The sequence below is a fragment of the Lygodium microphyllum genome, chromosome 17 (assembly GCF_053477565.2).
Source record: "Lygodium microphyllum isolate KBCC chromosome 17, Lygodium_microphyllum_v1.1.10, whole genome shotgun sequence".
Lineage (NCBI taxonomy): Eukaryota > Viridiplantae > Streptophyta > Polypodiopsida > Schizaeales > Lygodiaceae > Lygodium > Lygodium microphyllum.
Genome location: NC_141151.1, coordinates 77,547,454 through 77,561,241, shown reverse-complemented (window position 1 = coordinate 77,561,241; position 13,788 = coordinate 77,547,454). Strand labels below are relative to the sequence as shown.

Here is a 13,788-nt window from a genome sequence, read left to right as displayed (position 1 = left end):
ACACCTTACCAAAACCATGGGAACTCAAGCTTAGGAAACACTCAAAACTATACTTAATTTTGACAAACTTGCGAAAACGAGTTGAACATCACTAGTTAGGCAAACTTGAAAAGTTATTTAACAAACCTATTCATCTACAAAAGCAACCTATCTCTATTGAAATGAGAGCAGACTACACTCATTAACTCCTCCATTATTATTTCAAATAGGTTCATTTTAATGCAGTATTGTAATCTTCTCTCATCAAATCATATCAAGCTCTTTTGTGTTCTCCAATCAGGTATGCTCAAGTAATTTTGTTCTAATGTAAAATTTTAGAACAATTTTGGAAACTTCCGTTGTCTTTTCTACCAAAAATTCTCTGTTTGGGTGTCAAATAAAATGCAGTTTTTCATGTTACAAAGGTACAACCAAGACCCCAGTTGGGTGAACTTTTTGGGTCGAATCACCAGACCAGTGCATGGCAAATCCAAAAATATCAACACTTGTCTTCAGTTTGTTATTGACAATTATAGAATGTGTCCTCTGAGACCTTACAAAAGTATCAAGCCCAAACCCACCATAAGACCACTTCTTCAGTTTGTTATTGACAATTATAGAATGTGTCCTCTGAGACCTTACAAAAGTATCAAGCCCAAACCCACCATAAGACCACTTAACATTTAAGTTCATAAGGAACTAAAGGCTGGCTATAAATAAGCCTTTCCCAGGTTCACTGTTAGTATTACTAAAAATTGCAATATTTCTACAAACTTCTAGATTCGCCCCAAAAATAGGTAACCCAGTCTAACAAAACCCCTCATATTGAGGATGCTACATCTAGACATCTACTTTTTGAGACCCATATTCAATACATCTAGACGCCTACTTTGTAATGCCAATCTTAAACATCAAACCAAGATCCCCATAAAGGTCTCAATGGGCATACAAAATCCTATCATGTTGTGGATACTTGATCTGGGTATACCAAGATCCCTTCCCACTGGGACCATGTGCACAAGCCAATCCCACAAAAGTATTGAGAAAGACAGCACAATTTTACTTAGCCTCTTACTCCAATACACGAGATATTTACTGCACAAAAGAATGCTCACCACCTGCATTGGAGAGAGCAGCAGTACACAACTGTAAGTGCTGCAGTGGGGCCCTTAGTCAATGTTCAGATAAGGAACCACCCATCAGCTACTACTTCAAGTAGACATCAAGCTTACAGTTTTCTGCACAACCATCAACTTTACGGAGCTCTTTACATCTCATGTGGACTGCACAAAAGAATGCTGACCACCTGCATTGGAGAGAGCGGCAGTACACAACTGTAAGTGCTGCACTGGGGCCCTTAATCAATGTTCAGATAAGGAACCACCCATTGGCCAGTACTTAAGTAGACCTTAAGGTTACAGTTTTCTGCACAACCATCAACTTTACGGAGCTCTTTACATCTCATGTGGACTTATCCTAGTGTGCCTAATGAGAAGATTATTCCCGACCCAAACTTCCAAGAAACATCTAAAGACTGATTGTTGCGAGGAGACCATACATGAATGGGACTATGGTTGAAAGTTGAAGCAAACATTTTGACACGGAGTATACTGCAATTCAGGTCTCCAAAAACAGGAGCATTTTATTTCTTTCATGGGAGGGCAAAGGGAGCTTAAACCTCAGAACGGAGAGATTTAAAACTAACCAATAGACCAGAGAAGTTTATTGCTGAACCTGGAGGTGATGTTAACAGAGACCCTCTCACGACTATGATGGGGGGAGAATTAGCGTGTCCATAAGCTGACAGAGAAACGGATAGCCTTAAGTAATCAGACTGAAGTTCACAAGTCGGTAGGCCACAACGCAGTCCTCCATCATCACTCAGCCAAATGTATGAACTTTCATTTTCAACTTGAAATCCCTATTTTCATTCCACAAGCTAACTTGGAACTCAGCTTTAGAAGTAACCAACAGACAAAAAATGTTAAATCACCTGCACCTGAAGATGTTTACCACTGCACCCTTTCCCATGGGGCAATGGCAGCTCACGACTAATCAAGGGAGTATTACAGAGTGTCCACAAGCTGACAGATAGCCTAGAGTAACAGAAAGCTCATCTTTAGAAGTAACCAATAGACTACAGATGTTTATCATCTGCACCTCAAGATGTTTATCACTGCGGGGCAAGGGTAGCTTGCAACTATAATCAAGGGAACATTACAGAGTGTCCACAGGCTAACAGAGAGAGAGACTTGACCAGACAGGTTCACAAGTCAGGCCACAACCCAGTGGCACAAGTGTATCGCCCACACCCAGTGTAAACTGCCAAACATCCACACTCAATCCTCTTTCTGCTTGGACTTGAAATCCCTTTTAACCTGTAAATTTTAATTCCTCCAGCTCCTAGCTTGTAATATATCAGTATTAACAAAGCTTAAGTTTTACGAGTCTTTACAAGACATGTTTGTAACTCTCTCCAAAGATACACAGACAGAATGGATATCTAAGACCCAGTCCAAACCAATAGATAGCCCAACTTGTTCAAAGCGTGCACAATTGGGAACAGACGTAATATTTATAGCAAAGGCACACATAGAGATAGCAACAGATCCAACCACATTGGATTCAGCACCCGAAATGAGTAATATCTTGCATAATGTTAAGTGTGCACTTATCTGCCATTGTTCATCTCCCAAAATTGAAAGGGATGGAAATTGCGAAGTGATAAGAAAGGCATGTACTCCATAATTTGAGCTCTCACGAATTACAATTCTAAATATTCAGATTCCACTTGAATTGTGTTGAAGTGCCGTGCCTTTGGAAATGCTCACTATATATTTACACTCCGGAAATTCTTTATTTTTCCCCAATGTCTGGAATTTACACCTTCAATCGTTCCAGAGGCATCCAAAACAAGAGAGACCTGAGACCAGAAACAACCAAATTAAGAACTTGTTGCCGAGAGCTAAAAAGATGAAGAGCTTCTTGATTGATATCTTTACTTACACAGAAGATGCAAACAACTACCCCACAAGGCACAGCTCATCAGGCCTACTCAAGTCAATCCTGAGTGTTGACTCCCCTGAGGTTTACCACCTTACCGATTGCCACAGTTTTCCCTGTAGTCACCCATACAAAAGAGCATTGCAGCAACATAGTAAAAAATATTTAATCGATAGACAAAAAACCAGATAACTATTAACCTTCATCACGAAGAGTAAAGCGTCCCAATTGTGGAAAGTCATCGAAGCATTCAACACAGATTAGCTCGTTTACCTACAAGGACAACCAAATGAGACTTGAAACTGCCTGCAAAGATAGTGCAGAGATACTTGGTAATAACAATACTACCTGAATGCGAGCCACTACAACCGCTCCACTTTTAACAAACAGCACTTTCTTTTTAATAGCTTTCTTTGTCTTGGGGTCGATCTGGTGTAGAAGCTCAATAATTTCACACTCTTCCACAACCGCATGTATATGAAGAACAGCTTTGTAGCCAGCAGTAAAAATTGCCTGAAATAGCCATTACAAACTATATAATCAAAACTTGTGCCTCAGTTGTATCACATTAGTGCAGAGCAGCACATAATCACCCACCTTGTGATCCAACAGCTCTAAAATTTGCAGCTGGGCATCAAACTCCACTAAAGAGGGAATAGGCCGAGCTGTATCATCAGAAAGGACAAAACACACGTCACCACTTGTAATACAAAATCAGCTATCAAAACAGACTGCATCACTACACACCTATACTTGACAGAACAAAACCAGGTGATACATCAGTCTCTTCTATGCCAGACAATCTGATCCGAAGGTTCTCCCCTGGTTTGGCAACTCTGACCTCATTAGCCTCTCTCATTATTGTGACAACTTTCACATGGACCTGTCATTACCATGAGATAAGATGCATCAGACTTCAAGTGCAAAGGTTCAGAGGTGTCCAGGAACTCAAGAAAAGAGCATCTCATATCAAAGAAAACCAAGCTAATGCATAGTATCCCAACCTTATTTGGCATGATAAACAGACTGTCACCTCGCCTTACTGTCCCTGATTCTATTTTCCCCATCACAACTGTTCCCATGTCCTTGAATTTGTCTATAAGTGGCATCCTGTACAAGCATGGAGTCCAAAACATGAGAGAATTGTTTGGTAGCCAGAGAACAACAATTAGACAGGATTGCCCATGTATTATAGAATCACCATGAACTATCAAAGCAATGAGACCTCAGATTTTACAATTAAGAAGACTGTACCTACTGTAAAAAAGTGGAGTGTTTCCAAACTTTCAAAATCAAAAAAACTCTCGAGAAATCTTGATATTAACATTTGTTGGAGAAAAACATCTGAACTTCACAACCATCACAAAAGGAACTTACCAACGCAGCTTTTTTACCTTATATAAGTTGAACCATATGACTCAAAACATGCTAAGACTCTTATACAGTTCAGAACAATTAAAAAAGTATAGAAGAACCTCAATCCAGAAAGAGAAAGAGCGGCTGCACAGCATCATGAACAGATATCAGAGCTGTCACAGGTCAAACACCCAAGAACCAATACGGATTTTAAATTGGAGGCTGCAGTGCTCTTTTCTGAGGCTAAGGCAACTTTAAGTAAAACCTTCAAAAGGCCAATGGTTTTATCAACAACAGATAAGCACTAATGCAACTCAAAATTACAGCAAACTGATGCCTTTGTGAGGTCAAAAGAGCTGTATAGTAGTGGCCTCCCTTATTGACTCCACTAACTGATACAAAGTTCTCCTTAAATTGTCCTGGAGAGGATGGGCTTCCCACTATCCTTTTGGACGATTACCAGCTTAACTCACCAGACTCCTTGGTCACTTTACAGCAGATTACAGATCTTGCAGAACAAGTTCTCACTTATGCAGTCTTATATCATTCTCAATTCATCTCATTTCTACAGAAATGGAGATCCTTGAGACATTAAGAAATGATATGTCATTATTCTTTCAAAAAGGGCATAAAAGATATCAAGAAAACAATCAATCTTCATCTCCAGCCCTTCTTAATGGAATAATTCATGCCGTTTGAACTGGTCTGGTACCAAAGGCAACTGTTCAGTCTTTCTCAATCTGTAAGGCCAAGGTACGAGACATTAAGAAATGATATATCATTATTCTTTCAAAAAGGGCATAAAAGATATCAGGAAAACAATCAATCTTCATCTCCAGCCCTTCTTAATGGAATAATTCATGCCGTTTGAACTGGTCTGGTACCAAAGGCAATCGTTCAGTCTTTCTCAATCTGTAAGGCAAAGGTACCCCTTTTCTATTTTGTTTGTTCAAGTGGCTATGACCAAACTCACCTCAACTCATACTAGATGGCACAATGGTCTCCATCTACTTAACATAACATTCAAGGAATCAGAATTTGTTGATGGAACAGCCATCTATATTAAGCCGGAATCTATGGGATTTCAATCAACCCTGGAAAGTCTATTTGGTTGCTATCAGAAGTTCAGACTCAGAATTGCCAGATTGATCACCAGGTGCAGGCTTTGAAAATGGATTATGGTGGTCAGATAGGAAGTCGACATAAGTTAAAAATTTGCCCCATTATGCCTTGGTGAATATTCTCCTTAGAATTATTCATCCTACAAAACAAAGCCAGGCTTTGTTCATCAAATATGTTGTTCGTTGTCTCCTGTCTGAGGCCAATGCAAAGCCTTTGATGGCCCTTCTACTATCTCAAAATTTAGATTGAGTTCCTTCCTTAGATTGTTCCTGGCAATCTTTTAGAAGAAAGATATGCTCATCATGAATCTTCATAGCCAGAGGATCATTTCATTTTAGATATCTTTTCTACATAGAAGTGCCTACAGCTATCCCTGTCTCAACATCCTCCAAGTGCCATGAAAAAGAGTCGCCCAATGACCAGTCATATGGTTCACTCCTGCACTCACCATCCACATTCCTTTTGATCATGCCCTGCCACTCTTCATCATTGCACTCTGCAGACTGAAACATTCTGATATAGCTGAGAGACTCTTGAACGTATATCTGAACCCTCTTGGACCAGAGAGAAAACAGCATGATGGAAGGTTATTAGAAATAGGATAGACCGAAGGGCAACTATCACCTTAAGGTTTTGGTGGCTATATGGCCATACAATTTGTGAGAATCTTCTGGTAGATCTCCCAATTTCAACCTGGTAGTGAGGCCGAATTGGTCTCCCAATCCCACAAAAGGCCCTGCACACTATCATGGCCAGCATAAGTCAAAACATTATGACTCACCCACCAGCATGGGATTGGGATTCCCAGCATACCAAAGTTCGTATAACAACATTGGGCAAGGGAATTTGTGTCGACCTTGTCAGTGGAGGGAGCACTAAGAAAAACAAAGATAAGTAACCTCCCAATTTCATCCTGGCAGTGGGGCCAAAAGATGTCTTGTCCAGCAAACTATGGGTGGCCTTCCACCTCATCCATACCAGCACATGACATATCGTTCACCAACCTGTGCCATGAACCTCAGCTATGGTTTCTAGGCCACATGGACATGGACTCTTTTCTTACCCAAGGTGGCTCTGAAATTTGCTGGGAGCATCAATCCTTTCCCTGTGAAAATTCCTCTATATGCCCCATTGTATACATTGTATAGTGTTTCCATTTTAACTCATAGAACTTATCTTACAATATAATTCATTGAAGTTATCTTACCATGGTTTGAGTATTAGAGAGTGCACACAATGATTTCACAAGCTTTTTCACAAAATGTGTTTAAATAAACAAGTATTGTTGAGGCATAGAAATGAGAACCCTAAATCCCATGACTACACTATGTTGAAGTCCATGCTCACATCAGTGTCTCTTCCAATAATGATATTTTGAAAGATTAAGGTGTGACAACAAGTAATCCTAAAAACAAGCCAGTTTGTATCAAATTTCTAAGGATTGTAATAGGGCCAATTCCCTATATAAGCACCCTTCATCTCATATTTGTGTAGAAATGTGAGAAGAAGGAAGAGACACAAAACCAGAAATGTAAAGTGCCTTTAATGTATTATTTGCACATAGATCACAAAGAAGATCACCTAAATGGAGCTTTTGGATCCCTAAGTGGGATCTCAATTGTATCCAAGGCCTCAAAAAAACAGGGTCCGTCCCACCAAGGGCATGTAGTTTTTGGCACCCTGTCTTTCATGTTGAAACCCAGGAGACCAGATATAGGGAGAAACACTACATCTGTCAAATACAACAGGTGATGAGAAACCCTCCTCAGTGATTACTGGAAGTTCAATTCTTCAAGGAAAGAAGAAAGAGGTGAAACTTTCATCGAAATACTTACCCCTCTTAACGTTATAGCCGCACGATTTCAAGAATGGTCCCATTTTTTTCTCTATCTCATCAAATCTGCATCAAAAATAACAGTCACAAATGGCACTTTTAGATAGCAACATCCATTGACGTTATCAGACCATGACATTGTTACAAATTCATACTTTCTACATGGGGGTCATTTAAGTCGTTCAATAAATAAATTCACATTTGCTGCAGTCTATAACAGACCTCACAGCTGATTTTGAACTATGAAACTCTGAAATCTTACATGAAAGACTACAACACTCCATTCAATTTGTAATGCTCCCAAGACCACACAAATCAAGTGGGACAACCTGCATTCAATTTAAGGAGCGTGTTCCATGAAAACTTATGCATAACAAGGCAACAAAACATTACCTGTCTTTGGACCACTGCACAGATGGATCATCCATTTTATTGACCACCACGATTAGCTTAGCTACTCCCAAGGTCTTTGCCAATTGAGCATGTTCTCGAGTCTGTCCACCTCGCTCAAAACCAGTCTCAAATTCACCTTTTCTTGCAGATATTACCTACAAACAGAGAGGGAGTTGTTTCCTTTCTCTACATGAAGACAACAAACTTGGATCTACAGGCAGGTATATCCATCAATGTGCAACCTTCACGTCACACAAGCTAGTTAACGCTAATATGACAACTTTAGCATCCAGCAGATACTACCTAAAAATTGTGCTTGTAAGGACCTGAATAATAACAGAAAGTAATACTTGGACCCTACATTAATGTGCAGCCTCATTCGAGCATCACACAAGATATGTTACAACAAAACTTCAAATTTCTGTACCCTACCAGAACTCCAACATCCGCTTGTGAAGCACCGCTAATCATGTTTGGTACATAGCTCTTATGTCCCTGAGAATATAAAAATCTTGTTTAGGTCATCATCTGGTGAGATCGGCACTAGAGCAACCTTAAAACAACAAGCCACAAACAAGACCCATCCTTTCTCTAAAAACATTCTCCCACTTGTAAGCTTCACTCTTTTGCAAACAAATAGATTTAGAGTGCATCCATTGTCCTACACATACATAAATTCAGTCATCTAGAAAAAGATAGGCAAGTTTCCAAGACTAGTTTATTTCCAATTGCAATGCACTCAAAGGTGAGGCTTGTAGGTACCACTTTCAGAATGTCAGCTACCATTTATTGACCTAGAAGGCAATAACAGTAGGCAACAATTATTAAGTACTCCCATCTCACATTCCTCCAGTAAGCTGACTCAGCTGCTTGATCGTGAGCAGTAAACAGGAAATGAAACCAAAGCTATATAGCATCTCATCAACTAGCCACTATAGTTAGCTACATTCGGGACTCCAAAGTAGGCAACTTATTTTCATGCCTTTGGATCCTTGTATTTTCTCTAGAACCCTGTCAATACTGCTCACATAAAATCAAATACATCAATTCCATGTCTATTTCAGGGAAATCTCATTCTCTTTAAATCTTTATCTGACCTGAGTGATATGAATTAGATTCTTTCCTACAAAATCAAGGAAGATAGTGGCATGCAAAAATTTTGAAATTAGTCCAATCCTTCACACTGCACTCTTTATCTACAGTGCTAAACAGTCATACAAGGAATATATATGGGCTGATGTTCAGTCATATGTCTGGCATTTAGCAATTTCCCAAATTTTCAAGACATTTCCAGCATATGATATACAGTCAGCCAGCTTTTAAGCCGTTGTTTGTGATTGATTTTGAAACCAGCCTTCCTTCTTAGAAAGGGTGGCAATTCCTTGATTAAAACACTTAATTACAACAATCAGTACATAAACATAATTTGAAATCAAATTACCTTAATAAATCTTAGACATTGGACACCCAATTGGCCCCAAAACCAACGCCCCTTTCAGTATTTCCTTAACTTGATTACTAATGGAATGAGTACAAGCTGAGATTCACAATCTCCTTTGTTGTTCCAAAAGCCCCTTGCTATAACAGCAATATCGATCTAGGCCAATTGCCCCTTGACTTTTCACCCAAGACCCACTCCAATGGAACCACCAATTGGCTAAATGCTGCCCCAATTTACAATGAATGGGCTGGCATCTGAATTCCTTGACAACTACACAAATTTCAAGTGCTGAATTTAGTACACGATGCCTTTACCAATTGGCATGGGTCCCAAGGTGGCTATAAAACCCTAATCTTTGCAAAAATTTAGGGTTTACAACAAAGATCTCTCTCTGCTGTCCACCAAATTTAGCCAAAATATGATCCAAAATGTTGAGAAATGCTAAGAATGACTAAGCACAAGTTAAAGAAGGTGAGAGAATGCCAAAAGAGAGAGAAATTCCCGATTTTCACACAAGAAAGGCCTGAAATCTGATAGTTGCCTGCACCAAACAGCATTTAATACTATCACCAGCTGCTAAGAGGCCTTGAATTGCTGTAGCCTATCCCAATCTGCTATCAGCAACTCTTGTAGATCCCATAATTGCTGTCGCGTGCATCAAATGGCTTGATTTTTACTGCTTCAGCCTCCAAAAGGTCCCCCACTGCAGAAAAATCAGACCCGCACCCTGATCTCTCTCTTTTCCTCAGCTTGAATGAATTGAATTCCTTTCTCCAACCTTCAAAAACATTTTCCAATCTTGCATGGGCATTTTTGCCAAGTGGCTGCCTTCTAAACCCATTTTCCAACATTATCCAACCATTTAATTATTTTTCAAAATTAAAAAATTCCAAAAATTAAATCCAACCCTTTTGACCCTATCCAAAATTAAATGTGCCCATCCATAACTAAACTAGCTAGGCCATTTGCAACCTGGAGTGGTCCCTAACCTCTGTTGACCCTTAGACTGGCATTACTAAATTGATTAATGCTAATCCCTAGTGTCACCACAAACACTTATTGGCCAAACTATCCTAGGATCAAATCTGATACCAACTGACCACCAAAACCCAATCGGCAAAACTTATCACAACTTTTACCTTTGACACCCACTGCATCCTCAAGGTCCTAGACATGTTACTATAAAATAACTACCATGTGCATCACATATACTTAAACAACCTTACACATTTTATTAATAACATAATCAAGTGTTATCAGCAAGATTCAACAAGATTAAAGCATCTCCAAATTTCACGTCCCCACCCCCATAATAGATTTACAATTATTCCAAAACCATCTGCAATCCATCATTTTTTGACATTTTAGAATTGAAAATAAAGCAAGTGTAAACCCCTATTGAAACTTGGAACAGCCCCATGCCCATGGTCAACATGGAGCAACGTATGTGCTTATTCATTCACAAAGCTGCACTTACCCTCCTTGGCATAGGCACTACACCAGTGTCTTCCTTTTTCTGGATGTATATTTTGTGCTTGTTTTGGCAACATTTGGTGCTTAAATGGTACAGATGGAGCATATCAAGTATTGAAACAAAGCCGACCATGAAGTTGGATTCGACACAAGGTCCCAAGCATTGAAATCATAGCACACACAAAAAAATCATTTGTTTAACAACGAGTCACATTACACAAGCACAAGACGAAGACAAGAAAGCATAAACATAATGAAATCAACCTTCCTTCCATGGAATGGTGGTACTTCCTTGATTACAACTTAGTTACAGTAGCAACATTTATTACAATACTGAGAAATGCAAATTAACTCACAATCTTGGACAATGGACACCCTATTGGCCCCAAAACTAGTACCCTTTTGGTATTTCTTTAACTAAATTGAAAAAAAAGTTAATGTACAATGGGATTTTTCCAATCTCTTTCAATATTTCTTTAACTTAATTGAAGAATAAGTTGATGTACAATGGGAATTTCCCAATCCCTTTCAATATTCCAACTCCCCTTGCTATCCAAAATGACCAACAAGTCTTCAATCTGGTTTGCCCCTTGATTCGGGCAATCGATTGGCCTTCACCCACTTTGATAAAGATGAAAAATGCCCAAAATTCATTGATTTACCCATCCCTACACTTGAATTTGACTAAAAACAGCTTCAGCCTTGTTGAATCCAAGTCTTAGAGCTTCCAATTTTTGACACGCTTCTCGAGGCCGTTGTAAACCCTAATTTCTACTCTAGATTAGGATTTACAGCAAAGAAATCTGCAATTATTTAATCTCTGGTGATATCAATGTTATAATCTTCAGAGCAAGGCTGTAGAAAGGCTAGGCAATGAGAGAAAATGCTAAGGAGAGAGAAAATTCAGATTTTCTTTACAAAGAACTAAAGAAAATCAATTATTTACTTCTGTTGCCTTGTCAAACAACAATGGAAGCTATCATCTACAGCTTAGGACCACCAGACAAACTGCTATCCCATCCTATATGCTATCATCTGCACTAGGACCTTGGACTACTGTCACTTGCTCCTGAAGGACTCCAAACTATTGTCACATACTGTAGGACTGATCCCTGGTGGCTACAAATCACATCAGCAACATCTCCTTACTCTCTAACAACCTCCTCTCTCACAATGGCTGGAATAGACTCCACCAACCCCTCAAAACGTTTTTCCCACTTACATAGGCAAGTCTTGCCAAGTGGCAATCTTTTAATCTCATTTTCAACATTATCCAACCAATTAAATATTAATTTTTAATCTTTAAATACTGAAAATTAATCTAATGATTATTTCGAAGCCCAAAAAAAAAATCTAACTAGACAATAATTAAATTGGCTATGCAACTTTCATTCTCAAGTGTCTTTGCACCATCTTTGACCATCAGATTGGTATTAGATACCATTAAATACCACTTCTCTAATGTCACCCACTGACACTTATCGCGAAATGAATGACCTAGACCAACAACTAATACCAAATACCACCAAGTACCTGTACAACATAACTTATAGCAACTTTTGCCTTTGACATCCCGTGATTTTCTAGAGTCCTGAGCTCATAAATTTACTCTAATCCTAGGTACACCTCACATGTGCAACATTTACTTAACCATGTGATTAAAAATTAATCAACATGTTAAGTTAGGCTTCAAAAATGCATATCCTCATGACACATAAAAAGGTGATACTCCTAAGAAAAGCTAGCCACCATCATCGTCACTAGAATAAATATCGACCATTTGACATTGAACAAACCCACATTTTTTCCTAGTTCAGGTCCCCCTAAGACTCTGATAGACATGTTCTCCCTAAATAATAATGCTAGCTATAAGCCTGATAAAACCACAACCATTAGTCATATATTATTCAAAGCAACATTTTGATGATTTCCATATAAGGATTAAGGACGGCCCCTCCTCTAAAAAGATTGATACAAGATTAGCAACAATTAATGAAGTATCTTCATTGCTTATGTGGAGCTGCAACAATAGAGGTAACTTTTTTAGAGCTGAAACCTTCATTGTAACCAAGCTTTTCATCAAAATTTGGTAATTTTGCAACTAAGAAAGGTATAACTTCTTAACACATCTAGATATTAGATATGTGGAAGATGTGCTTGATGATCAAGGATCACGCTATAAGCCTGATAAAACTACAACCATTGGTCATATATTATTCAAGGCAACATTTTGATCATTTCCATATAAGGATTAAGGGCAGCCCCTCCTCTAAAAATATTGATATAGGATTAGCAGCAATTAATGAAGTACCTCCATTGCTTATGTGGAGCTGCAATAGAGGTAACTCTTTTAGAGCTGAAAGCCTTCATTGCAGCCAAGCTTTTCATCAAAATTTGGTAATTTTGCAGCTAAGAAAGGCATAACTTCTGGACACATCTAGATATTGGATATGTGGAAGATGTGCTTGATGATCAAGGCAACAAGCTTTCTTTTGCACAAGCAAATCAGAGGCCAGGTTTTCAGATGCATCATAGACTACAACGCTCATATTATCTGCACATCCAGTTTCACCCCTTGTAAAGAAGGGGTTCATAATATGCTCATGTCATCTGCACAGCCAGTTTCACCCCTTGTAGAGAAGATGGGCTCCATAATATGCACAGAATTGCACCCTTAACGGAGGCCAAGGTTTACTTACACATTTCTTCTATCTCCTATTTATTGATACAAGCTTCATAGAAATCCATTATGGCACACATATAAGCCTCTTTAAGTGGTGAACAATGAATCTGTCCATCATCTGGAAGTGAAAATAGCCTTTATAACAGAGTGTCTATGTGGAGATGTTTGTCATGTGCAAGCCCTTGAGACATTTATTGGCAAAAAGAAGTACTGCTCGGTTCTGTCAACAATTTTCCAACATTCAAAAAGACAGTTACTGCATACTTTGGTCATGTCCAATGTCATCACTTAGATTAGGTTTTGGGCTGCACAAAACAATTTGACTTTTCAACTATAAGATGTCTCACCTTCAAAATTTATCAAGGTGAGACATTTATCCATGTACTGTATCATTTTTTTCATGTAAGCATTCCACAAAACATGTGTGAGGAGGCATTTTTCCTCCGCCATCCTCACTCTTTTATCTCCCTTGAACATTGTTCTAACATTGCTCATGTAGGCCCA

At 38.9% G+C, this 13,788-nt stretch overlaps 1 protein-coding gene across 1 annotated transcript in view; it reads right to left on the bottom strand.

The window, feature by feature from the left end:
* Window positions 1–2,574: 2,574 nt before the first annotated feature.
* The window catches only part of LOC148022062 (Translation elongation factor EF1A/initiation factor IF2gamma family protein), a 31,360-nt gene continuing 20,146 nt past the window's right edge, over window positions 2,575–13,788 (bottom strand). Inside the window, exons 7-17 of the mRNA XM_087697675.1 lie at window positions 8,120–8,182; window positions 7,688–7,842; window positions 7,296–7,360; window positions 7,042–7,192; window positions 3,987–4,092; window positions 3,730–3,865; window positions 3,580–3,647; window positions 3,331–3,495; window positions 3,183–3,255; window positions 2,986–3,098; window positions 2,575–2,902 (exon numbers count right to left, since the gene is read on the bottom strand). Of these exons, the coding sequence (XP_087553801.1) occupies window positions 3,040–3,098; window positions 3,183–3,255; window positions 3,331–3,495; window positions 3,580–3,647; window positions 3,730–3,865; window positions 3,987–4,092; window positions 7,042–7,192; window positions 7,296–7,360; window positions 7,688–7,842; window positions 8,120–8,182 (1,041 nt within the window). The 3' untranslated portion in view covers window positions 2,575–2,902; window positions 2,986–3,039. The remainder of the gene's footprint in view (window positions 2,903–2,985; window positions 3,099–3,182; window positions 3,256–3,330; window positions 3,496–3,579; window positions 3,648–3,729; window positions 3,866–3,986; window positions 4,093–7,041; window positions 7,193–7,295; window positions 7,361–7,687; window positions 7,843–8,119; window positions 8,183–13,788) is intronic.